Source organism: Oncorhynchus mykiss, chromosome 10, assembly GCF_057628025.1.
Source record: "Oncorhynchus mykiss isolate SJ-2025 chromosome 10, ASM5762802v1, whole genome shotgun sequence".
Classification (NCBI taxonomy): domain Eukaryota; kingdom Metazoa; phylum Chordata; class Actinopteri; order Salmoniformes; family Salmonidae; genus Oncorhynchus; species Oncorhynchus mykiss.
This window is the reverse complement of record NC_143031.1, coordinates 47155322-47182784: the sequence shown is the minus strand read 5'-3', so window position 1 is coordinate 47182784 and position 27463 is coordinate 47155322. Positions and strand designations below refer to the sequence as shown.

Here is a 27463-nt window from a genome sequence, read left to right as displayed (position 1 = left end):
CAACCAAAACATAGAAATATACAAAGTAAACTATGGTCAGGGTGTGACACATGGGGACAAATATCGTACTTTTTGGAGAAATGTCCTCTGGTCTGATGGAACAAAAATATATATGTTTGGCCATAATGACCATCGTTATGCTTGGAGGAAAAGGGGGAGGCTTGCAAGCCGAAGAACACCATCCCAACCGTGAAGCACGGGGGTGGCAGCATCATGTTGTGGGGGTGCTTAGCTGCAGGAGGGACTGGTGCATTTCACAAAATAGATGGCATCATGAGGAGGAAAATTATGTGGATACATTGAAGCAACATCTCAAGACATCAGTCAGGTTAAAGCTTGGTTGCAAATGGGTCTTCCAACTGGACAATGACCACAAGCATACTTCCAAAGTTGTGGCAAAATGGCTTAAGGACAACAAAGTCAAGGTATTGGAGTGGCCATCACAAAGCCCTGACCTCAATCCAATAGAACATTTGTGGGCAGAACTGAAAAAGCATGTGCGAGCAAGGAGGCCTAAAAACCTGACTCAGTTACACCAGCTCTGTCAGGAGGAAGGCTACCCAAAACATTTGACCCAAGTTAAACAGTTTAAAGGCAATGCCAAATACTAATTGAGTGTATGTAAACTTCTGACGCACTGGGAATGTGATGAAAGAAATAAAGCTGAAATAAATCACTCAACTATTATTGACTTTTCACATTCTTAAAATAAAGTGGTGATCCTAACTGACCTAAGACAGGGAATTTGTACTATGATTAAATGTCAGGAATTGTGAAAAACTGAGTTTAAATTATTTGTCTAAGGTATATGTAAACTTCCGACTTCAACTGTATATACCTGTGCCTTTCCTCCCAACTGTCATTTAATTTGATTGATTGGGGGGATTTCCCACCATAATGCACATACCAGTCATTTTTAATTCAGATTAATTAAAACAAGTGATCAAGAGCACACTTCAGGCTTAAGGACATAAACTGCATCCTGACATGTATTTAAAAGTATAGAAATTGTGTAAACATTGGCTAGAGTGCATTTAAATCCATGGGCGAAAATGTACTAGTGCACACTTTGGGATAAGTGTGGAGAATTAAGATGCAACCAGAGAATGGAGAAGCAGCCAGAGAAAGATTAATTAGATGCTGCCAAACACCCAAAAAAATAAATGACGATGCCAAAAATATTGACTTTATGTACTGACTTGTTCTGTATGGGATGACCTGAAGAGATACTTTGAGGCAAGCTGACTGTGTTGATGCTTTTCCTCCAGTCATTGCTGACCTCCCTATAGAGGTCTCCACAGACCTGGAGCTGGGGCTTTCCCACCAAGACCCAATACGCCCAAACACATTTTTTTTTAAATTAGAGACCCGTTCCAAACGGATCAGAGGACAACTTGACCCGTTCCATATCGACAGACCTGTTCAGATGCAGACCCGGTCGGATCCGAGTGAGGGAAGCAGCAAAAAAACTCATTGTTTAAGCTACTTTATCAAACGGAGATGATACAGCGTGAGAGAAGGAAGAGAGATATGATGCTCTAGCAGGCAAGCTGTGAGTGAGTGACACAGGAGGCAGGGGGAGCAGGGAGGAGGAGAGGGGAAAGGGGGATGAACAGGCAGGAGGGAGAGACGGCAAACAGCCAAGCCAACTCGCCCTATAATAGACTGCCAGCAATAGCTGGGTTATTTATCATCAAATATGATTACATAGTACCTGTCTTGACTGCATCAAACCAGGAGAATTAGTAAGCATTAGCTAACTAGGGTAATTGAGGCTACACGGCACGCGCTTTCTCATCCTACAGTTACAAAGAACAACTCCATTGAAATGTTAAGTAGCAGTCTACCTGTTAGCTCTTGGTCGTTGTAGCCTATTTTTCTCCTTGAACTTTTAATTCTGTCATTTTAATTCCATCTTCCATTAGATACTTCCTAACTTTTGCCACACACGGAAGCTTTTGCTGACTTATGATTGGCCAACAACAACAAGCTACCTCTTGTGAAAAGCAAGAGCAGCAGCATACATTATAAAATGTATATCCCTCTCTCTACTGCAGCAGTCGCGTTAGGATCTGTACCGGCCCTTCCTGTCAAGTCAGTAGAAAGTACACATACCCATAACAATCATATCAGATCTGACCCAGACCCGTGACATTATTTAGAATTCTGAATCTGGACCCACTCGGGTCTTGGGTACAGGTGGATCCGTGAAGAGCTCTAGTCCCTAACCTTAACCATACCGAACCTTGTAACTTAACCCGCAGCCATGCCAAATGGGCTTCTTCGTTGGACATGCGCAAGCAGATTGTCGTGTTTCGCTTAAAGCGGCAATCAGCTATTCATCCAATAACCATGCGTCACCCCTATTTCGGTTAAAAAAAACTACAAAAAACTGAGGGATGGGGCTGGAAAACTGTAACCACTCTCAAATGTATAGACAGAGCTATGGATGCAAGGCCTGACCATCCATGACATCAACATGATAGCTCTAACCATGTTTTGAGGCTATATTGTGTTTGTTTACATTTACTTTGTTTACAAACATTGGAGTAAAAACAGCTTATATTTTGGGTTCTGATGGGGTACGACAGCTCATTGAGGCATTTCTACGTTATTCTTCAAGCATCAGTGGGTGCATATTCAATTCTGTCATAAAAAATGTATGTAGCAACTGCAGATTGCCCCTTTAACAGGTGGTGCCAGGAAAGTCGGTGTATGTTATACCTGCCACCCGCTGTTGGAGGGCAGAGGGGATATCTGGGAGTTCCGTCTGCAAGTCATCTTCCAACATCTCACAATGAATGAGACCGCAGTTTCATTCGCAAAGGATTTCTTGGCTGGTGGAATCTCCGCTGCCATCTCCGAAACGGCGGTTGCTCCCATCGAGAGAGTCAAGCTTCTCCTTCAGGTAGCTATGTTTCCGTAGTAGATTTGAGACACAACGTCGGGAGTATGTGCATTGGTTGGACTCCCTGAGCTGTGCATCGTTATGGCGACGGAAAATAACCCTACCACAATATTGCCGGATCACAAAAAAAACGTATAATCTCTAGGAACTCTATTTGCCAGATGTAACGTTGAATGTGTCCCTCACAATCAATTAAATGTCTGAATGCCAATTTTTGTCCCAAATGCACCATACACCTGCTGTGTGGAAAGTGGTAGGAAGTCTCGCATGACTGTCTCGCTTTGGGCACCAGGCCCCCCCCCCCCCCCCCCCCCCACCTTTCAGATCGCGAAGTGAGCTCCCATGAAGCTATTAACATTAATTAATGTGCAAATAAGTTCAAGTCGTACACTGCCCCCTCTGGCTTTTTTTTCATCTTCCCTTGTCTTACTAAAGTATGCTATTAGTCCTATTGTAATTATTTCCCCCTACCTTTCTTACTCCACCACATGGCATAGGCATAGCTCAGTAATACAGCAGTACACTTGTGGTGGAATATAACGCAGGTCAGACATGTGAATAATGCTGAACTCACACGTACCAAATGGGATTTACAACAATTAATTAAATGAACAGCCTGTGGAAAAAAACTACCTGCCAATATTTTAAGATTATAATATGAAAAAGTTGTTTTTTGTGGAACAAGTGTGTCATGGACTTAATTACTTAAATTTTAATTAATATACCCACATGGCAGTTGTAGAATGAAATACATGAGTATAGGCTAACATCAACACATAAACAATCAAATGCCATTTAGTTGAGGAAACAGAAGTATGAATCCTGGCTGTATCACAGCCGGCCGTGAATGGGAGTCCCATAGGGCTGCGCACAATTGGCCCAGCGTCGTCCGGGTTTGGCTTGGGTAGGCCCTCATTGTGAATAAGAATTAGTTCTTAACTGACTTGCCTAGTTAAATAATGGTTAAATCATGTATTTAAAAAGAAGAAGAAGAAAAGTACATATGAGAGGGGGGCAGTCTTGTCAGAAGTAGGGTTTGGGTGTTTATTTTTATTCTCCGTGCTGGCGTGTGGTTTAGAGAAGAGGTGGATGCTACAGGTGGGTCTGCCAGTCACTTTCCCTCCACAGGCAGCCAGTCTCAGAAGGTGGACTTGAAGAGGGAGACGGTAAAGTCCAGGCACAGCTGTTCTATTTGCTCTTGGAGTGTTTGCAGTGTAGTCCATCTGTGTATCTCACTGTGCCCAGGATGATATGTCAAGCCCAGGTCCTTAGCAGATTAGATGAAACCACATGACATTAACAGTAGCTGTAGATAATGTAATGAACAGTGGGATCTTGGAGGGTGGTTGATCATGGAGGACATCAGGTGGATCCAGGTCCCCGAAAGGGATACGGTACACGTCTCAGAGCATGGCAGAAACCCTAGATCCTGAAGAACAAGAGCAGAATAAAAGGGAAAGATATAGGGGCATAGAAGGATGCAGAAAGAAAACACACAGGTTACAGGTAGACCCTAGACCCACTCCAATTCGTGTACTACCCCAACAGATGCACAGATGACGCAATCTCAATCGCACTCCACACTGCCCTTGCTCGTCTGGAGAACAGGAACACCTATGTGAGAATGCTGTTCATTGACTTCAGCTCAGCGTTCCACACCATAGTGCCCACAAAGCTCATCACTGGGACTAAACACCTCCCTCTGCAACTGGATCCTGGACTTCCTGACGGGCTGACCCTAGGTGGTAAGGGTAGGCAACAACACATCTGCCACGCTGATCCTCAACACTGGGGCACATCAGGGGTGCGTGCTTAGTCCCCTCCTGTACTCCCTGTTCATCCACGACCTCATCCTCAATGTGAGCAAGACAAAGGAGCTTATCGTTGACTACAGGAAAAGGAGGGCCGAACAGGCCCCCATTAACATTGACGTGGCTGTAGTGGAGCGGGTCGAGAGTTTCAAGTTCCTTAGTGTTCATGTTACCAACAAACTATCATGGTCCAAACACACCAGGAAACTTGTGAAGAGGGCACAACAACACCGTTCCCACTCAGGAGACTGCAAAGATTTGGCATGGATCCCCAGATGCTCAAAATGTTCTACAGCTTCACCATCGAGAGCATCCTGACCGGTTCCATCACCGCCTGATGGCAGCTGCTCAGCATCTGACTGTAAGGCGCTACAGAGGGTAGTGCATACGGCCCAGTTCATCACTGGGGCCAAGCTTCCTGCCATCCAGGACCTATATACTAGGCAGTGTCCGAGGAAGGCCCAAAAAATGTTCAAAAACTCCAGTCACCCAAGTCATAGACTGTTCTCTCTGCTACTGCACGGCAAGTGGTACCGGAGGGCCAAGTCTAGGTCCAAAAGGCTCCTTAACAGCTTCTACCCCCAAGCCATAAGACTGCTGAACAATTAATCAAATGGCCACCCAGACTTTTTACATTGACACCCCCCCACTTTGTTTTTACACTGCTGCTACTCACGGTTTATTATCTATACATTGTCATATTACCACTACCTACATGTACAAATTACCTCGACTAATCTGTACCCCGCACATTGGCTCGGTACCGGTACACCCTGTATATAGCCCCATTATTGTTATTTTATTGTGTTCATTTGTATTTTTTACTTTAGTTTATTCAGTAAATATTTTCTTAACTCTTTCTAGAACTGCATTGTTGGTTAAAGACTTGGAAGTAAGCATCTCATGGTAAGGCCTGTTGTATTCGGCACGTGACAAATAAAATTAGATTTGATCCAGACCAAGTTGAATTGTCCCCATATTGCACCTATCCAATCTGCTCAGTGTATATGGTGTAAGGGCTAGGGTTGATTTGGGATTCAGGGATAAGCTCTTTCTCAATTTGTCTTTCTTCGATTCCTTACGTCCTCTTCACCTCTAAATGTTTTGTGGTAGTTTTTACTCCTTTTTCTCCACAATTTCATGATATCCAATTGGTAGTTACAGTCGTGTCCCATCACTGCAACTCTGGTACAGACTCTGGAGAGAATGCCAATAGTGTGCAAAACTGTCATCAAGGCAAAGGGGGGCTATTTGAAGAATGTCAAATATAAAATATCGGGTTACTTTTTTGGTTACTACATGATTCCATATGTGTTATTTCATAGTTTTGATGTCTTCACTATTATTCTACAATGTAGAAAATAGTCAAAGTTAAGAAAAACCCTTGAATGAGTAGGTGTTCTAAAACTTTCGACTGGTTGTGTAAACTATAAAGGCATCACTATAACCATGTTAATACATATAAAGGGCTAAAACTAAAGCACCACTAGGTGGAAGTATTAACCTATTAATGCCTAGGGCATTATGAAGGATTGAATGGATGGAATATGATTAATTCCTATAAGGACCCCGGAAAGAGTGGAACCTAATACAATTTCCAACGTAACGTGCTCCGGCGCCATCTTAGGCTTGACCAACTAATATTTACCAACTCTCTTGACAGGCCAAATGCACTGAAAAGGCACATTAACGTGCTACAATACTCGGTATGCATATATAATATATAATACACAGAGTGTAAGAGCACTCTTCTAACTGAAATGACTGGTATGACTGCGTCCCGTCATCCAATAATGAATGAATACCACAGATGGGCTGCACATGTTACAAACCCACTGCAGTAATAACGTTTACTAAAGGAATGATTCGTCACACCAAGAGTGAGAACAGCTCGAGAGAGGCAATCTTTCGTAAAAACCCACGTGTGACTTACTTGCCGACTTGTGTCTGGGACTGTTTTGCTACGCTTTTACCACGTCGGAGGGTATATCCGTGGTCAGTGGACGGTTCTGAAAATAAATTAGTTGTTGGCATCATCAAGCGGTGTGCAGGAAATAATTAAATCCAATTGTTAGATGCTACAGTGGTTCTTCCTTTAAAAGTTCCAAGCTTATGCCGCGACCATTAGTGGTAGATGGTGGCATTCTGTCATTACACCACACTATCAGAAGGGGGAGTTAGAACGCTGATCTATCGGTAGTCTAAACTGTGGCACAAATTGATTATCTTTTCATAAATTAAAGGAGGCGTTTTCAGTCTGAGAGTCTCTCTTCTCTGGCAATGGAGTCCTGCATCAGACAACAACAAAATAAGAGAGAACTTGGGTAAATATGGGGGAATTACACTTGACATGTGGACTGACGGTTTTCGAAAAATAGGTACGATGGGCTTTTGGTTTCTCTCCCTCTAAAAACAGAAATAAATAATTCTAAATAACAAACTGTCTTTATTTACAAATTGTCGTTGACAATGTCTCACCCCATGTTCAAGAATGGCCTTTTTCCCTTTATTCAGATTACAACCGCTCACTTTTGGTTATTTGAAAACAAAATCCTCTCCAAAATATTGTTATTTTTTTAAACAAGCCAAAGAAAGTTGGTTGCAATTTCAGTTTAATCCACCAGAAAATACAGAACAAATAATACAATAAACATTGTGGTTAAACTCAAATATACTAATTGATTTTAAAAAATGTATTAATTGGAACCTTTATCAAGAGGAAGGGGGAAAGGTAAGGAACTTGTCTGTCGGCCCTGCATTAAAGACCAAAATTGGTTAAAGAAAATTGTGATAAATAAAAATATATACCAGTTAAAAAAAGAAAAAGAAAATATATACCAGTTAAGGACCAAAAAAATGATAGCTGTGCCATATAGATTTCAAAATAGTTGGGAAGAGATTTTCAATGTACCGATTTCATGGCACATCATTTATGAATTGATACGCAATTTTCCGTTCCTCCTGAGAGCCATAATCTGCTCACTTAAATGAATAGAGAACCTGGTCATGGTGCTACAGTATGTTGTTACAGCATAGGACAATCGGCAATCTGCTGTATACTTAAGGCATATTATAATCTGGAGTCACACCTTTTCAGTACTCCTCACCCTGCCCTAAACTCCACCCTTAAAACAGTTACCATTAAAAAACTAGCTGTTTATTTCAAAAAATGACATGGCGACCAAAGACCCAAAGAGCCAGTGCAAGAGGCGTCACTACAGTTCGAATCCATGCTGTATCACATCCGGCCGTGATTGGGAGTCCCATAGGGCGGCGCACAATTGGCCCAGCATCGTCCGGGTTTGGCCAGAGTAGGCCGTCATTGTAAATAAGAATGTGTTCTTAACTGACTTGCCTAGTTAAATAAATAAACAAAATAAAAAGAGGAATGGACATCATCAATCAATCAATCAAATTAATTTATATAGCCCTTCGTACATCAGCTGATATCTAAAAGTGCTGTACAGAAACCCAGCCTAAAACCCCAAACAGAAAAGCAATGCAGCAAGCAATGTAGAAGCACGGTGGCTAGGAAAAACTCCCTAGAAAGGCCAAAACCTAGGAAGAAACCTAGAGAGGAACCAGGCTATGTGGGGTGTCCAGTCCTCTTCTGGCTGTGCCGGGTGGAGATTATAAAAGAACATGGCCAAGATGTTCAAATGTTCATAAATGACCAGCATGGTCCAATAATAATAAGGCAGAACAGTTGAAACTGGAGCAGCAGCACGGCCAGGTGGACTGGGGACAGCAAGGAGTCATCATGTTAGGTAGTCCTGAGGCATGGTCCTAGGGCTCAGGTCCTCCAAGAGAGAGAAAGAAAGAAAGAGAGAATTAGAGAGAGCACACTTAAATTCACACAGGACACCGGATAAGACAGGAGAAGTACTCCAGATATAACAAACTGACCCTAGCCCCCCGTCACATAAACTACTGCTGCATAAATACTGGAGGCTGAGACAGGAGGGGTCAGGAGACACTGTGGCCCCATCCGAGGAGACACTGTGGCCCCATCTGTGGACACCCCCGGACAGGGCGAAACAGGAAGGATATAACCCCACCCACTTTGCCAAAGCACAGCCCCCACACCACTAGAGGGATATCTTCAACCACCAACTTACCATCCTGAGACAAGGCCGAGTATAGACCACAAAGATCTCCGCCACGGCACAACCCAAGGGGGGGCGCCAACCCAGACAGGAAGATGACATCAGTGACTCAACCCACTCAGGTGACGCACCCTTCCCAGGGACGGTATGAAAGAGCCCCAGTAAGCCAGTGACCCTGCCCCTGTAATAGGGTTAGAGGCAGAGAATCCCAGTGGAAAGAGGTGAACCGGCCAGGCAGAGACAGCAAGGGCAGTTCGTTGCTCCAGAGCCATTCCGTTCACCTTCACACTCCTGGGTCAGACTACACTCAATCATATGACTCACTGAAGAGATGAGTCTTCAGTAAAGACTTAAAGGTTGAGACCAAGTTTGTGTCTCTTACATGGGTAGGCAGACCGTTCCATAAAAATGGAGCTCAATAGGAGAAAGCCCTGCCTCCAGCTGTTTGCTTAGAAATTCTAGGGACAATTAGGAGGTCTGCGTCTTGTGACCGTAGCGTACATGTAGGTATGTACGGCAGGACCAAATCAGAGAGATAGGTACGAGCAAGCCCATGTAATGCTTTGTAGGTTAGCAGTAAAACCTTGAAATCTTCCCTTGCCTTGACAGGAAGCCAGTGTAAGGAGGCTAGCACTGGAGTAATATGATACTTTTTTGGGGTTCTAGTCAGGATTCTAGCAGCCGTATTTAGCACTAACTGAAGTTTATTTAGTGCTTTATCCGGGTTGCCGGAAAGTAGAGCATTGCAGTAGTCTAACCTAGAAGTGACAAAAGCATGGATACATTTTTCTGCATCATTTTTGGACAGAAAGTTTCTGATTTTTGCAATGTTACGTAGATGGAAAAAAGCTGTCCTTGAAATGGTCTTGATATGTTCTTCAAAAGAGAGATCAGGGTCCAGAGTAACGCCGAGGTCCTTCAGTTTTATTTGAGACGACTGTACAACAATTAAGATTAATTGTCAGATTCAACAGAAGATCTCTTTGTTTCTTGGGACCTAGAACAAGCATCTCTGTTTTGTCCGAGTTTAAAAGTAGAAAGTTTGCAGCCATCCACTTCCTTATGTCTGAAACACATGCTGATAGCGAGGGCAATTTTGGGGCTTCACCATGTTTCATTGAAATGTACAGCTGTGTGTCATCCGCATAGCAGTGAAAGTTAACATTATGTTTTCGAATGACATCCCCAAGAGGTAAAATATATAGTGAAAACAATAGTGGTCCTAAAACGGAACCTTGAGAAACACCGAGGACAAACCATTCACAGAGACAAACTGATATCTTTCTGACAGATAAGATCTAAACCAGGCCAGAACTTGTCCGTGTAGACCAATTTGGGTTTCCAATCTCTCCAAAATAATGTGGTGATCGATGGTATCAAAAGCAGCACTAAGGTCTAGGAGCACGAGGACAGATGCAGAGCCTCGGTCTGATGCCATTAAAAGGTAATTTACCACCTTCACAGTCTGGTCTAAAACCAGACTGAAGCATTTCGTATACATTGTTTGTCTTCAGGAAGGCAGTGAGTTGCTGCGCAACAGCCTTTTCTAAAATTTTTGAGAGGAATGGAAGACTCGATATAGGCCGATAGTTTTTTTATATTTTCTGGGTCAAGGTTTGGCTTTTTCAAGAGAGGCTTTAGTGAGTTTGGTACACATCCGGTGGATAGAGAGCCGTTTATTATGTTCAACATAGGAGGGCCAAGCACAGGAAGCAGCTCTTTCAGTAGTTTAGTTGGAATAGGGTCCAGTATGCAGCTTGAAGGTTTAGAGGCCATGATTATTTTCATCATTGTGTCAAGAGATATAGTACTAAAACACTTGAGCGTCTCTCTTGATCCTAGGTCCTGGCAGAGTTGTGCAGACTCAGGACAACTGAGCTTTGAAGGAATATGCAGATTTAAAGAGGAGTCCGTAATTTGCTTTCTAATAATCATGATCTTTTCCTCAAAGAAGTTCATGAATTTATCACTGCTGAAGTGAAAGCCATCCTTTCTTGGGGAATGCTGCTTTTTAGTTAGCTTTGCGACAGTATCAAAAAGGAATTTTGGGTTGTTCTTATTTTCCTCAATTAAGTTAGAAAAATAGGATGATCGAGCAGCAGTAAGGGCTCTTCGGTACTGCACAGTACTGTCTTTCCAAGCTAGTCGGAAGACTTCCAGTTTGGTGTGGCGCCATTTCCGTTCCAATTTTCTGGAAGCTTGCTTCAGAGCTCTGGTATTTTCTGTGTACCCGGGAGCTAGTTTCTTATGAGAAATGTTTTTAGTTTTTAGGGGTGCAACTGCATCAAGGGTATTGCGCAAGGTTAAATTGAGTTCCTCAGTTAGGTGGTTAACTGATTTTTGTCCTCTGGCGTCCTTGGGTAGACAGAGGGAATCTGGAAGGACATCAAGGAATCTTTGTGTTGTCTGTGAATTTATAGCACGACTTTTGATGTTCCTTGGTTGGGGTCTGAGCAGATTATTTGTTGCAATTGCAAACGTAATAAAATGGTGGTCCGATAGTCCAGGATTATGAGGAAAAACATTAAGATCCACAACAAAACTAGGTGCAGAGTATGACTGTGACAGTGAGTGGGTCCAGAGACATGTTGGACAAAACCCACTGAGTCGATGATGGCTCCGAAAGCCTTTTGGAGTGGGTCTGTGGACTTTTCCATGTGAATATTAAAGTCACCAAAGATTAGAATATTATCTGCTATGATTACAAGGTCCGATAGGAATTCAGGGAACTCAATGAGGAACGCTGTATATGGCCCAGGAGGCCTGTAAACAGTAGCTATAAAAAGTGATTGAGTAGGCTGCATAGATTTCATGACTAGAAGCTCAAAAGACGAAAACGTCATTTTTTATTTTGTAAATTGAAATTTGCTATCGTAAATGTTAGCAACACCTCCGCCTTTGCGGGATGCACGGGGGATATGGTCACTAGTGTAGCCAGGAGGTGAGGCCTCATTTAACACAGTAAATTCATCAGGCTTAAGCCATGTTTCAGTGAGGCCAATCACATCAAGATTATGATCAGTGATTAGTTCATTGACTATAATTGCCTTTGAAGTAAGGGATCTAACATTAAGTAGCCCTATTTTGAGATGTGAGGTATCATGATTTCTTTCAATAATGACAGGAATGGAGGAGGTCTTTATCCTAGTGAGATTGCTAAGGCGAACACCGCCATGTTTAGTTTTGCCCAACCTAGGTCGAGGCACAGACACGGTCTCAATGGTGATAGCTGAGCTGACTACACTGACTGTGCTAGTGGCAGACTCCACTATGCTGGCAGGCTGGCTAACAGCCTGCTGCCTGGCCTGCACCCTATTTCATTGTGGAGCTAGAGGAGTTAGAGCCCTGTCTATGTTGGTAGATAAGATGAGAGCACCCGTCCAGGTAGGATGGAGTCCGTCACTCCTCAGCAGGTCAGGCTTGGTCCTGTTTGTGGGTGAGTCCCAGAAAGAGGGCCAATTATCTACAAATTCTATCTTTAGGGAGGGGCAGAAAACAGTTTTCAACCAGCGATTGAGTTGTGAGACTCTGCTGTAGAGCTCATCACTCCCCCTAACTGGGAGGGGGCCAGAGACAATTACTCGATGCCGACACATCTTTCTAGCGGATTTACACGCTGAAGCTATGTTGCGCTTGGTGATCTCTGACTGTTTCATCCTAACATCGTTGGTGCCGACGTGGATAACAATATCTCTATACTCTCTACACTCGGCAGTTTTAGCTTTAGCCAGCACCATCTTCAGATTAGCCTTAACGTCGGTAGCCCTGCCCCCTGGTAAACAGTGTATGATCGCTGGATGATTCGTTTTAAGTCTAATACTGCGGGTAATGGAGTCGCCAATGACTAGAGTTTTCAATTTGTCAGAGCTAATGGTGGGAAGCTTCGGCGTCTCAGACCCAGTAACGGGAGGAGTAGAGACAAGAGGCCTCTGACTCCGACTCGCTGCTTAATGGGGAAAACCGGATGAAAGTTTCTGTCGGCTGAATGAGCGACACCGGTTGAGCATTCCTACAGCATTTCCTTCCAGAAACCGTGAGAAAGTTGTCCGGCTGCGGGGACCGTGCGAGGGGATTTATACTAACGTTACTATCTGTACTTACTGGTGGCACAGACGCTGTTTCATCCTTTCCTACACTGAAATTACCCTTGCCTAACGATTGCGTCTGAAGCTGGGCTTGTAGCACAGCTATCCTCGCCGTAAGGTGATCGTTCTCCTGTATATTATGAGTACAGCGACTGCAATTAGAAGGCATCATGTTAATCTTAGTACTTAGCTTCGGCTGTTGGAGGTCCTGACGAAACATGTCCCGTTAAAGCGTCCAGAGTGAAAAATATAAACGGTAATTAAAAAGTAAAAACCGTAAAGTTGTCAGGTAGCAAAATAGGTTGGCAACAAAACGCACAGCAACACGTAAACAAGTCTGCAAGTTGTGACCGGAATAAGAAAACTAGATAAGAAATGTAATAATACATTCATAAGATAACTTTTTCACTCCAAGAACAAGATCTATCCTAGTTTCACGCCCTGACCTTAGAGAGCCTTTTTATTTCTCTATTTGGTTAAGTCGGAGTGTGATTTGGGTGGGCAATCTAGTTCTTATTTCGTTGTTTGGCCTGGTATGGTTCCCAATCAGATGCAGCTGTCTATCGTTGTCTCTGATTGGGGATCATACTTAGGCAGCCTTTTTCCCACCTGTGTTGGTGGGTAATTATTTATTTTCTGTGAGTGTTTGTGTGTGGTTGCTTTCTGCACTGCATATAGCTTTACGTTCGTTGTGCATTTTGTTGTTTTTTGGTGTCATTTAAAATAAAAGTATAATGTATGCCTACAATGCTGCACCTTGGTCTCCTTCTCATGTAACAGAAGATCCCACCACAAAAAGACCAAGCAGCGTGCGCCAACTTGGAAGACGAGCTGGACCGGGGAGGAGATTATGGCAGGGGACAAGACCCCGTCATGGAAGCAAGCGGAGGCAGCGAAGGAAGATCAACGACGACTCCGGGGGACGCAACCAAGACGCAAGCACGAGCGGCAATGCTCCCTAAAGCGAGTGTGGGGTCACACTGGGTGGTTGGCTGAGCCAGGTTTCAGACCAGAGCCAACGTGTGACCGTTCAGGCACCATGTTATGCATTGATACGCACTGTGTCTCCAGTGCGGATTCCCAGCCCGGTGCGCTCGGTGTCAGCTCCCCGCACTTGCCGTGCTAAAGTGAGCATCCAGCCAGGACGGGTTGTGCCGGCTCAACGCTCCTGGTCTGCAGTGCGCCTCCTCGGCCCAGGATATCCTGCGCCAGTGCCCCGCATTTGCCGGGTCTAGGGTGAGCATCCAGCCAGGACGGGTTGTGCCGGCTCTGCATGCCAGACTTCCGGTGCGTCTCCATGGCCCAGTATATCCTGGGCCAGCTCCACACACCCGGTCTCCTGTGCGTCTGCCCAGCCTGGTAATCCCTGTGCCAGCTCTACGCACCAGGCTTCCAGTGCGTCTCCCCAGCCTGTTAAGCCCTGTGCCAGCTCTACGCACCAGGCCTCCAGTGTGTCTCCCCAGCCTGGTAAACCCTGTGCCAGCTCTACGCACCAGGTCTCCAGTGCATCTCTCCAGCCCGGTGTGTCCTGTGCCAGCTCTACGCACCCGGCCTCCTGAGGTGATCCGTGGCCCGAAGCCTGCAGTGATGATCCATGGCCGGAAGCCTGCAGTGATGATCCATGGCCCGAAGCCTCCAGTGATGATCCATGGCCCGAAGCCTGCAGTGATGATCCATGGCCCGAAGCCTCCAGTGATGATCCATGGCCCGAAGCCTCCAGTGATGATCCATTGCCCGAAGCCTCCAGTGATGATCCACGGCACGAAACCTGCAGTGATGGTCCACAGGCCGGAACCTCCTGAGACAGTCCACAGTATGGAACCTCGAACGACGGTCCACAGTCCAGAACCTCCGACGATCCACAGTCCGGAACCTCCAACGACGATCCACAGTCCGGAACCTCCTGAGACGGTCTGCAGTCCAGAGTCTCCGGCGATGGTCTGCAGTCCAGAGTCTCCGGCGATGGTCTGCAGTCCAGAGTCTCCGGCGATGGTCTGCAGTCCAGAGTCTCCAGGGATGGTCTGCAGTCCAGAGCCTCCAGCGGCGGTCAGCAGTCCAGAGCCTCCAGCGATGATCCACGGTCCGGTTCCTCCGGCAACGATCCATGGTCAATTTTATACACACTATAAAATCTCTAGAATTAGTCAATAACAACAAAAAAACACTGAATTCTTACAACTCTATCAAGTTTATACAACTGTAACTCCTGCCTTTTATCTTTTTTAATTTACTTTTAATGTTATTTTATGTTTATTCAGAAAAAAATATATACATGTCTTATGGTTGTATTGTAATTATTATTTTTATTTTTTTAACTCTGTTTATTAAGTTTTGAACATACACACACACACAGACAAGACAAAGCAATATAAATAATATACTCAACTAGAAAAAAAAAACAAATAAAAATACAAATAAAAAAATTGCTTTAAAGATACCATACTTTATTTAGACAAGTTAAACACCGGGCAGAAGGCTACAGAGGTTAAAGGGCAATCTATAGTACAGGGACAGGGCAAACACCTCACCATTGTTCCTGTAAACAGTCAAGGGATAAGGGTGGAGAAATGCAACCACTCACAGAGAGTCATGGCCACAGACCGACCATCCACTGGACAAAAAAAAAGTTTACAATGCTTTAAAATAAAAAAATAAAAAAATATTATTCATGTAGGCGTGAACAAAATGTAAAAATAACTGGGAAAAACAAGCTCACACTTCAGTCTCTGCCTGGGCAAGATGAACAAGGCATCTGCGGACCACAATCAATAAGCACATGGACCTTAATGCCCCCCCCCCAGCAAAAACACAGAGAGAAACTCCTCCAACCCTTAAGTCACAGACTTATTTTAGTATTAATTGAAATGCCATCAGAGGATGGACTGTTTAAAGTAAGACCGGAATGGAGCCCAAGCCTCATCTAACAGTTTGGGGTTCCCACGTGAATTGAATTGAATTTTTTCTAGTTTCAGAGAGCACAACACATCCCTCGCCCAATATTTATAAGATGGGGGAGCTGCCATCTTCCAGTTCTGTAGTATTAGCCGTCTAGCTAAAAGAGTTGTATAAGCAACAGTGTCCGACTGGATTCTTGATAGGGGGGTACCCATGGGCAGTACTCCAAAAAGGGCTGTAAGGGGAGACGGATCTATAACAGTGTCATATATATCAGAGAAACATTTAAATATTAATTCCCAGAAACCTGACAGTTTATGACAGCCCCAAAACATATGCAACAGTGTGGCTGGTTCCACCTTACATCTGACACAGGTAGGATCAAAATCAGAGAATATTCTTCCAAGTTTGGCCCCCGACCAGTGGATACGGTGAACCACCTTGAATTGAATGAGGCTGTGTCTAGTGCTAAAAGAGGACGAGTGCACCCTGTGCAGCACAGATTCCCAGGCGTCTTCCCCAAGTTCCTCCCCCAAATCCTTTTCCCATCGATTCTTTAAAGGCACCAAAGAAGGGTTCTGTAAGTCATGAATGATTGCATATACATCTGAAATTGCGCCCCTAGGAAGCTTGTTCAGCTCTCTATAGCTGTATTCGCAGGCCTATTGGGAAATCCAGGTGTGTTAGCCCTGACAAAGTTTCTAGTCTGGAGATAGCGGAAAAAGTGGAATTGGGGGAGATTGAACTTTTCCTGCAGCTGAGAAAAAGAGGCAAATGTACCATCAAAGAATAATTGGGCTAGCGAGGAAAGGCCTAGTGAGTGCCAAATGCCAAAAGCCCCATCATTCAAAGATGGAGGAAATAAAATGTTCTGATTGATTGGGCCTGATAGAGAAAAGCCTCGGAGGCTAAAGGCTAAACGGAACTGATTCCAAATTTTAAGAGACTGCTTTACAATTGGGTTGGCACACCTTTTGCCTAGGGACACTGGGAGAGACGAGCACAGCACAGAGGAAAGTGCTGCAGGTTTACACGATTCAGACTCCATCTGGACCCAGAGTGGTCTAGGGCCAGTAGGATCAGTCTGCAGCCAGTACAGAACGGCTCTAAAATTTGCAGCCCAGTAGTATGTCTGAAAATTTGGTAGAGCTAAATCCCCCAATGACCTAGGCTTCTGTAAATGTTTTCTACCAATCCGTGGTACCTTGCCATCCCAAATAAAATGCATGAATGTTTGATCCAGTGAAATAAAAAAAGATTTTGGAATAAAAATGGGTAAACATTGAAATAAATATAAAAATTTGGGCAACACATTCATTTTAATGACATTAATCCTTCCAATAAGTGAAAGAGGTAGCGAATTCCAAAAAGTAAAAGATTGTTTCAATCTGTCTGCTAGAGCAACAAAGTTTTCCTGAAACAAATTTGAATATTTCCTTGTCACTTTTACTCCCAAGTAAGTGAATTGATCCTGGACAATCCTAAACTGAGAACTTGTGAAAGAGCACTTTAAAGCAGCCTTGTTTACCGGAAAAAGCTCACTCTTGCCTAGATTCAGCTTGTACCCTGAGATTGATCCAAACTTTTTAAGAACAGATAGGGCACGTGGCAATGAGGTATCGGGATTGGAGATAAACAAAAGGAGGTCGTCAGCATATAGCGAGACTTTCTGCTCCCAGCCTGCCCTGATTATGCCTTGAATGGCATCATTAGAGCGTAGTGCAATGGCGAGAGGCTCGATTGCCAAAGCAAACAACAAGGGGGAGAGTGGGCAACCCTGTCTGGATCCGCGGTGCAAGGGAAAATAGTCAGAGGACAAGTTATTAGTCCATACCGAAGCCATGGGGGAAAAATAAAGAATCTTTATCCACGCAATGAATTTGGGGCCAAAGCCAAATCTATAAAGGGCAGCTGTTAGGTAATCCCACTCAACGCGGTCAAACGCTTTTTCGGCATCAAGTGAGACCACCACCTCCGGGTCCTCCGACGCTGGGGAGTAAAGTATATTCATAAGGCGCCTAATATTGAAAAATAAATGCCTATTTCTCACAAAGCCAGTCTGGTCAGAGTGTATTACTTGGTGCAGCAAGCCTTCCATATGGATGGCTAAAAGCTTAGCTAGGATTTTGTAATCACAGTTTAAAAGCGAGATTGGGCGATAGGATCCACATTCCAGGGGGTCTTTGTTTTTCTTTAGTAGTAATGAAATTGAAGCCTAATAAAGACTAGGCGGCAGCTTTGAAGTATTGAGGCATGGGCAATTGAAGAATGGGCAAAGCAGACCAGAAAACGTCCTGTAAAATTTGGTTGGAAAACCGTCCGGACCCGGTGATTTACCACTTTTCATTGCGGACACTGCTGTTGCAATCTCCTCAAGCGTAAATTCTTCTTCTAGATAGTCATGGGAGTCTGTATCAATTGAAGGCATATTCAAGCCATTAAAGAAGGAGTCAATCAGCAAAGGGTCTTGAGGGGATTCAGAGGTGTATAGCACAGAGTAAAATTGTTTAAATTGATCATTGATCTCTTTATGTATAACTGTGGTGGCACCAGACGGGGTCCTTATTTGTGGGATTAGCCGTGAGGCCTCAGATTTACAGATCTGATGTGCAAGGAGTTTACTGGCCTTGTCGCCTTGTTCATAGACTTTGTATCGAGCTCGCAAGAGTAACTGTTCAGCTTGCCTGGTAGAAAGCTCATCAAATTCAGATTGGAGTAGTTGGCGCTCTTTATGCAGATCAGAGGAAGGATCCGTAGCATACTTCTCATCCAATGTGGCTATGGACTCGCTCAGGTCCCGAAGTCGCTGGGAGCGAACTCTGTTTTGGTTGGCTGTATAAGAAATAATTTGGCCACGTAGGTATGCTTTGAGAGACTCCCATATGGTAGAGCAGGACATACCTGGTGTTGAATTAGTTTCTAGGAATAAGGTAATTTCAGAAGAAATGTTGACAAACTCCTTATCTGAGAGTAAAATGGGGTTGAGACGCCATTGATAACACCTAGGAGGTCGCTGGGGAAACTCTAGTTCAAGCACTAATGGTGAATGGTCAGAGATAACAATACTCTCGTAAGTACACTGCCGAAGGTTAGGCAGAAGTTTTTTGTCCAAAAAGAAGCAATCAATCTGGGAGTATGTTTGATGAACATGAGAATAAAAGGAATACTGTCTATCTGTAGGATGTAGGAAACGCCAGGCCTCAAGCATAGCATATTTCTGAAGAAAGGATTGAATAAGTAGGGCACATTTAGATGGGCCTGTATTTGTTTGTGAGGACTTGTCCAGAACTGGGGACATTTTACAGTTGAAATCCCTCCCTAAAATCAACAAATGAGAATCTAAATTGGGAATAGCAGACAGAAAGAAAGAAATGACACTTGTGTCATCCCAATTGGGAGCATAAACACTAGCCAAAACAAGAGGGGTAGAAAACAGTTCACCAGTTACTATGACGTATCGTCCCTTAGGATCAGCAATAACCTCAGAAGCTACAAAGGGAGTAGCTTTATCAACCAGAATAGCAGCACCTCTTGATTTACTATGAAAGTTTGAGTGGAACACTTGACCAACCCAGTCCTTACGCATCCTAAAATGCTCACCAGTCCTCAAGTGAGTCTCTAGTAGAAATGCAATATTTGCATTCAAACCCTTTAAGTGTGTCAACACCCTCTTACGCTTCACCGGGTTGTTAATTAACCCCTTTGGTATTCCAAGAAATGTACTTGATCGTATTATTTCGGCCCCTCTGGGCATTCCCATTATTCAACCCTGTCATTAGAGCATAGAATGGAAAAGCAATGAGCGCCCAAAACCCCCAGAATAACTTGTCTCAGAGTAATAATGTACGGTGGTAAATGTTTGGAAAAAGTACAGGAAAAAAAAAAAAAAAAAAACTAAAAAGACAGAATGACAACATTAGAACTGAACAATTCAACCTGCCCCCCCACCCCCTCCCCCCATCCCAGACAATACCTCCCCAAACGAGGTACAAGCCTAAATAGAACATGTTCTCTTCGCACAGTATGTCTGTGAGAGTGCGGTCTTAAACCTAAACCCACAGTCCCGCTCTTTAAAGTCGCGTTTTGTTAGTGGATCAAGCAGCAAAAATAAAGATTTGTATGTATTTTTTCACATAAAAAAAAGGCGAATCCCTTGTGCAAACGGAATGACAAAAGCACCACTTGTAGATGTATATAATTGTATTCCCCGTCTTATAACAGGCATTGAGAGAGAAAATAAATAAAATGTATAAAGGCTCTCAGCCAAAAATCTAATTTGAAGTAAGGAAATCGTAGTTAGACAATCAAAAATAATAGTAATTATAATAGTAGTCTAGGTGAAGCTGAGACAGCTTTACAACCAATACCAAAAAACGTTTTCTGGGCATAAATGACGCTCAAAACTTTTAAAATTAAAGTGAGGCCCCAGAAACCGTGTATCCTCGGGAGACATTTACTGTTTACTGGGTCAATGCAAACGGATGCAGTAAACAAATAACCAAAACTATTTTGAGTCACTGAGAAAATGTGTAAACAAACTAAATAGGTGAGCGAGATAAGGCACGCACACTAGATAATCAAAACATTAGATCACATCAAATAAGCCTGAATAGTTTCACCAACTATACAAGACTAGCCTGTTATATCTAAACATAATTGTACCACAAGTGGGGTACTTACAATCCACAGTTCGCAAGCAACAGTTGCTGAACTGTGAGCATATTCAAGACTTCTTGATGTGACGTTGAATGTGAGCCATAGCCTCATCCGGAGATTCAAATGTGTGGTCTTTACCCTCATGAGATATCCATAAACGGGCCGGGAATCGCAGTCCATACTTCACACTTGGATGGTCCCGAAGTACTCGTTTGGCCTGTCCGAAAGCTGCGCGCTGCCTGGAAACAGTGGGGGAGTAGTCCTGGTAAATGGAAAAGCTCTGTCCTTGAAAGCTCAGAGTGGTATTGCGGGCTCGTCGGAGGATCTCCATCTTCTCATGAAAAAAGTGCACTCGAAGAATTATGTCACGGGGCCTCTCCCCATCCCGGGGCTTTGGGCGCAGCGACCGGTGGGCTCGATCAATCAGGGGCTTTTCATCTAAGGCAAGAACATCCTTCAACAGCCCTGAAACGAAATCCGTGGCGCGATGCATTTACGCGGACTCTGGGACTGATACAAGTCTCAGATTATTGCGGCGAGAGAATCCCTCTAAACTCACACAGCTCTCCCTCACCTTTTTCAAATCCGCAGCTAGGCGTTTAACTTCAGTCTCCAGGGATGTAGTTAAATCGGAGACATTAGTAGCGGAGGCCTCCAGTGCTGCAATCGTTGTAGTGTGTGACGCAGTTGTTGTTTTGAGTAATGTAATTGCCGGCACAGTCTCGTTCCGCAGGATGGTTAAATGCTTTTAAAGTATCAGAAACCTCCTGTATTCTGGCCTCAATCGTAGCAACCACCTGTGTTTTCATTTCAACTATCTCAGAGCGTAGTAGTTTGATGGCCTCGAGAATGTTCATTTCAGCGCCGCCAGGCCAAGCCGCGCCCCCGGGTAAAGTGTGCGTCCCCGGGCCCTCAGACTCAGGAGAGGGCGGTGATGAGAGCGGGTCTTGTAGGCCGGGTTTTCTCAAAGTCATGCTCTTGGCCTTATGTTTGGTCGACATGCTGACATTCGGAAGCAAAGTAGTCTTGTTTTTTACGGAAAGGGATCACCAAATGAATATTTGAAAATAAATACGGTTCTGCTGCAGAATTCACATAAACTTTAAGAATACCACGGGAGCAAACGGAAAACACGTCAGTCACACATGGCGTCCCCTACCATCCCCGGTTGTATTGTAATTTGAAATGTTATATTAAAAATAATTATAAAAAACGTTAGCTAGCTAGCTAACAGTACACTTTAACTTGAAGTGAAAATACTTTGTCAAAATGAGAGTGGAGTCTTTTGTTAAGACATGTAGCTAGCTAAACAATGGACCATAATCACAACTCATGACGTTACTACCCTGCATGAATCTGCAGGTAGCTAACCAACCAGGTTCTATGGCTATAACTAATGTGTCTGAGATACAAAGAATAAGATCATACACATAACGTTAGATAGCAACCCACCCAGCTAACGTTAGCTAGCTAACAGTACACTTGAAATGAAACAACTTTCTGTCAAAATTAGAAACATGTCATATCTGAATATCTTACCAGTATACATCATGGTTGGACGCGTCTCCTGTCTGATGCCATGCATGGTTGCCTTAGTTTGACGATGTAATCCGGACTGGTGTTTTCCCCATCTCCTTAGCTATCATACTCGAATTCCACTGATTTCAAAGCCTGGTCCTCCAGAAAGTGGAGAGCATACACATAATGTTAGCTAGCTAACAGTACACTTTAACTTGACATTAGGTTTACTACGCGATACATGTTTTTTGTTAAAAGCCGCGTTCGACACGATTACCTAAACATACTGACCAGCTCCAATAGACAGACGCGTGCTATATGGTAGACCAATCCAAACTCATCTCTCGGCATGTCCAGCCCACTCATTATCTCAGCCAATCTTGGCTAGCGGGAAGGTTGCTCTCTTTTTCTGTGGCTAAACCAACCAGGCTCGTAATTTTAACAATTTTATTCGTATTTACAGATGGCAAAGAAGTTTGATATTAAGGCACATGACAGTTCACATGTTCGAGAAGGCATTCCTGCCAAGAAACTACGTTCACAGCTCCTGTGAAGTCGTGACTTGCGACATATGCCTAGTTTTCTGAATCGGGTCACATATATACCATGGCTAAGGGCTATATCCTAAGAACAGCCCTTAGCCGTGGTATATTGGCAATATACCACACCTGCTCTAGTCTTATTGCTTAGTCATAGCAGTCAAAACAAGTTAACTCAACATCTATTGATAGATAATTATCTGGAGAGTTTTCAGGCGATTTCTATTTTCTCTTGCGACATTCTTAAACTCCCAATAATTATTATTTTGATGGAAAACCGAATTTAGCTTCTTAGCCTACTTTGTTAAAATTGATGTGTTTATTCACCCAATAACGTTATGGAAAAAATGTTTATTGGATAAATGTAGCAACTCCTCTCTTGCTGCAAAAACTCTTTTTGGGCTAGTTTTCAGGCCTTGTGGGTGTGTTTTCAGAGGTCATTGGGCTAGAAATGTTTGCTAGACCTGGAAACCCCGCATGAGGCAAATGGTGGTCTCACCAGATACGGACTGGTTTTCTGATCTATACCCCTACCTTTATTTTAAGGTAAATGTGACCAACGGATGCATATGCGTATACCCAGTCAGGTGAAATCAACAGAGATAAAGTACTCAATTATCATACTTGAGTAAAGAGACCTTAATAGAAAATGACTCAAGTAAAAGTGAAAGTCACCCAGTAAAGGACTGCTTGAGTAAAAGTCTAAAATTATTTGGTTTTAAATATACTTAAGTATCAAAATTAAAAGTATAAATCATTTCAAATTACTTATATTAAGCAAACCAGACAGCACAGTTTTTGTATTTACATTTTTTTTTACAGATAGCCAGGGGCACACTGCAACACTCAGACATATTTTTCAAATTAAGCATTTGTGTTTAGTGAGTCCACCAGATCAGAGGCAGTAGAGGACCAGGTATGTTCTCTTGATCAAATCAAATCAAATCACATACACATGGTTAGCAGATGTTAATGCGAGTGTAGCGAAATGCTTCTGCTTCTAGTTTTGACCATGCAGTAATATCTAACAAGTAATCTAACCTAACAATTTCACAAAAACTACCTTATACACACACAAGTGTAAAGGAATGAATAAGAATATGTACATAACAATATATGAATGTGTGATGGCCGAACGGCATAGGCAAGATGCAGTAGATGGTATAGAGTACAGTATATACATATGAGATGAGTAATGTAGGGCATGTAAACATTAGTGGCATTGTTTAAAGTGGCTAGTGATACATTTATTACATCATTTTTTCCATTATTAAAGTGGCTAGAGTTGAGTCAGTATGTTGGCAGCAGCCACTCAGTGTTAGTGATGGCTGTTTAACAGTCTGATGGCCTTGAGATAGAAGCTGTTTTTCAGTCTCTCGGTCCCTGCTTTGATGCACCTGTACTGACCTCGCCTTCTGGATGATAGCGGGGTGAACAGGCAGTGGCTCGGGTGGTTGTTGTCCTTGATGATCTTTTTGGCCTTCCTGTGACATCGGTTGGTGTAGGTGTCCTGGAGGGCAGGTAGTTTGCCCCCGGTGATGCGTTGTGCAGACCTCACTACCCTCTGGAGAGCCTTACGGTTATGGGCGGAGCATTTGCCGTACCAGGCGGTGATACAGCCCGACGGGATGCTCTCGATTGTGCTTCTGTAGAAGTTTGTGAGTGTTTTTGGTGACAAGCCAAATTTCTTAATCCTCCTGAGGTTGAAGAGGCGCTGCTGCGCCTTCTTCACCACGCTGTCTGTGTGGGTAGAACATTTCAGTTAGTCCGTGATGTGTACGCCGAGGAACTTAAAACTTTCCACCCTCTCCATTACTGTCCCGTCAATGTGGATAGGGGGCTGCTCCCTCTGCTGTTTCCTGAAGTCCATGACCATTTTCCAGTCATGCTATGCATTCAAAATGTACAGGTACTGTTTGGAGTAAAAATTACATTATTTTCTTGAGGAATGTAGTGAAGTAAAAGTTGTAAAAAGTATAAAAAGTAAAGTACAGATTTTTACTTAAGTACTTTACACCACTGGAAATCAATAGATTAGGGCCTAATGAATTTATTTCAATTGACTGATTTCCTTATATGAACTGTAACTAAGTAAAATCTTGTTGCATGCATATGAGTTGAAGTCAGAAGTTTACATACACTTAGGTTGGAGTCATTAAAACTCGTTTTTCAACCACTACACACATTTCTTGCTAACAAACTATAGTTTTGGCAAGTCGGTTAGGACATCTACTTTGTGCATGACATAAGTAATCTTCCAACAATTGTTTCCAGACAGATTATTTAACTTATAATTCACTGTATCACAATTCCAGTGGGTCAGAAGTTTACATACACTAAGTTGACTGTGCCTTTAAACAGCTTGGAAAATTCCAGAAAATTATGTCATGGCTTTAGAAGCTTCTGATAGGCTAATTGACATCATTCGAGTCAATTGGAGGTGTACATGTGGATGTATTTCGAGGCCTACCTTCAAACTCAATGCCTCTTTGCTTGACATCATGGGAGAATCCAAAGAAATTAGCCAAGACCTCAGAAAACAAATTGTAGACCTCCACAAGTCTGGTTCACCCTTGTGAGCATTTTCCAAACGCCTGAAGGTACCACGTTCATCTGTACAAACAATAGTACCCAAGTAAAAACACAATGGGACCACTCAGCCACTCAGCCATCATACCGCTCAGGAAGGAGACTCGATCTGTCTCCTAGAGATGAATGTAATTTGTGCGAAAAGTGCAAATCAATCCCAGAACAACAGCAAAGGACCTTGTGAAGATGCTGGAGGAAACAGATACAAAAGTATCTATATCCACAGTAAAACGAGTCACATATCAACATAACCTGAAAGGCCGCTCAGAAAGGAAGAATACACTGCTCCAAAACCGCCATAAAAAAGCCAGACTACGGTTTGCAACTGCACATCACAAAGCCCTGACCTCAATCCTATAGAACATTTGTGGGCAGAACTGAAAAAGCGCTGCGAGCAAGGAGGCGTACAAACCTAACTCAGTTACACCAGCTCTGTCAGGAGGAATGGGCCAAAATTCACCCAACATATTGTGGGAAGCTTGTGGAGGGCTACACGAAACGTTTGACCCAAGTTAAACAATTTAAAGGTAATGCTACCAAATACTAATTGAGTGTATGTAAACTTTTGACCCACTGGGAATGTGATGAAATAAATAAAAGCTGAAATAAATCATTCTCTCTACTATTATTCTGACATTTCACATTCTTAAAATAAAGTGGTGATACTAACTGACCTAAGACTGGGAGTTTTTGCTAGGATTAAATGTCAGGAATTGTGAAAAACTGAGTTTCAATTTATTTAGCTACGGTGTATATAAACTTCAACTGTGTGTATATATATGTGATGGTCTAAGTCCACAACATTGCTTAAACCACATCAATATGATTCTTCATTAACACAGACCCCAAAGCAAATTGGGGAGAAAAATAGGTTTATTCAAATTGACTAAATCATAGTTGTTATGCTGAGAAGTAGATGGTAGATGTTCATTCTTCCCTGTCCTCAATGATTATCCACAGAACAAAGTGACAGGGTGTAATTTATAACCCAACCCTAGCATGTGGTGGACAAATTAGAATTCCTTGCAATAAAACTGGGCCAATGGCCAATGGTATTTTCAATACCTGGTTTACATAGCCATTGTTGCATTAGTTAGTATTTAGTGGTAGATAAGTATTTCCTAACCTACCAGCTACTGATGTTATTCTTATGCGAGCTGCTCAAAACCCGTTGAGAGCTGCACACCTGCTGCTTGCAGATTATATGTGGTGTGCATGCATCTCATGTGCTTTGCGATTGTGTAGGCTACTTTGTGCATGACTTCTCTATGGTACTACATAATTGATAAATCGTATACCTCCACTACACTACTTTGATAGGCATCATCAGTAGGGATTAAGAAGTGAGTATACCCAATGCCCACAGAAAAAAAGTGGTTATACTGCCTTGATCACACCGATGTTGTCATTGTGTAAAATACTATGCGGCGTCATCTGGTTATGTGTGCAACAAAAGTTCAACATTCATCTTCTGCTACCATTTCTGTGAAGCCGTCTACGTATGCACCACACGGAACGCACTGCAACTGCCTCTGCAACGCAATGGTTCAAGGCAAACGCACCGTTCCATTGGAAATGAATGTACTTCTAGTGTACCAAAATGCTAACTCTCTGTTGGTGTGATCGAGGCGTATGGCTTATACCTGTGTATACCCTCCACTACACAACAAAAAGTGCACTCTCTTACACGAGTGCGTTAGTATTACGGTTGCTGTCCTTTCAGAATCCCGAACCTGTCACACACTGAAGGCCTATAGGGTTGCCACTGCGCAAACATGTCTATAATGGATATGAAGGCTGTTAAGATACCGTATTAATGTTTCAAGAAAGGAGTGTATATGTTCGGCCTGACTGAATGGAAACGGATAATAATGAGGTTTTTTTATCTGCTGGTCTCGAGAAGAAATTACAAGTCCTCACTGTCTGAGACAGAGTCAATACCTAGTACAAATGTATCCGATACCGAGACAAAATAGAGACTCTCAATACGGGGTCTCGAGACCAGACTAGTACTACAACACTGGGTTTCCCGGTAAAACTAGAAGTATTTCAATGTTCTCGATGGACCAGTGTGGATAAAGGTCAAATTTGGAGTATAGTAACATATCCCATCCCTGCATTGAGGTTCGTTTTCCAACCATTATCTCGCGCCGGTTCTACGTTGTTTTAATGTAACCATGATTTAGTTTTGACCCCAGCCCTCATAAAAAAAGATTGCAGTTTTGAAACTGCAGTAAAAGTGCAGTAACTGCTGTCGACTGTGGTATTTTAGATGCAGTAATTGCAGCATACTGCACTCTAACTGTAGTTATACTGCAGTGTACTGCAGTTATAATGCATCTGACTGCAATCTTTT

At 43.2% G+C, this 27463-nt stretch overlaps 1 protein-coding gene and 1 long non-coding RNA gene across 2 annotated transcripts in view; one reads left to right on the top strand and one right to left on the bottom strand.

Annotated features, from left to right (window-relative positions):
* Nucleotides 1-2688: 2688 nt before the first annotated feature.
* The window catches only part of LOC110534108 (ADP/ATP translocase 2), a 28413-nt gene continuing 3638 nt past the window's right edge, over nt 2689-27463 (top strand). The window contains exon 1 of the mRNA XM_021618782.3: nt 2689-2908. Within this exon, the coding sequence (XP_021474457.1) occupies nt 2798-2908 (111 nt within the window). The 5' untranslated portion in view covers nt 2689-2797. The remainder of the gene's footprint in view (nt 2909-27463) is intronic.
* Nucleotides 3598-6872, bottom strand: LOC149980040 (uncharacterized). Its single transcript, XR_016483765.1, has 2 exons — nt 6653-6872; nt 3598-4337 (listed from the first exon to the last, which is right to left on the bottom strand). It is a non-coding gene; the product is annotated as an uncharacterized LOC149980040 (long non-coding RNA).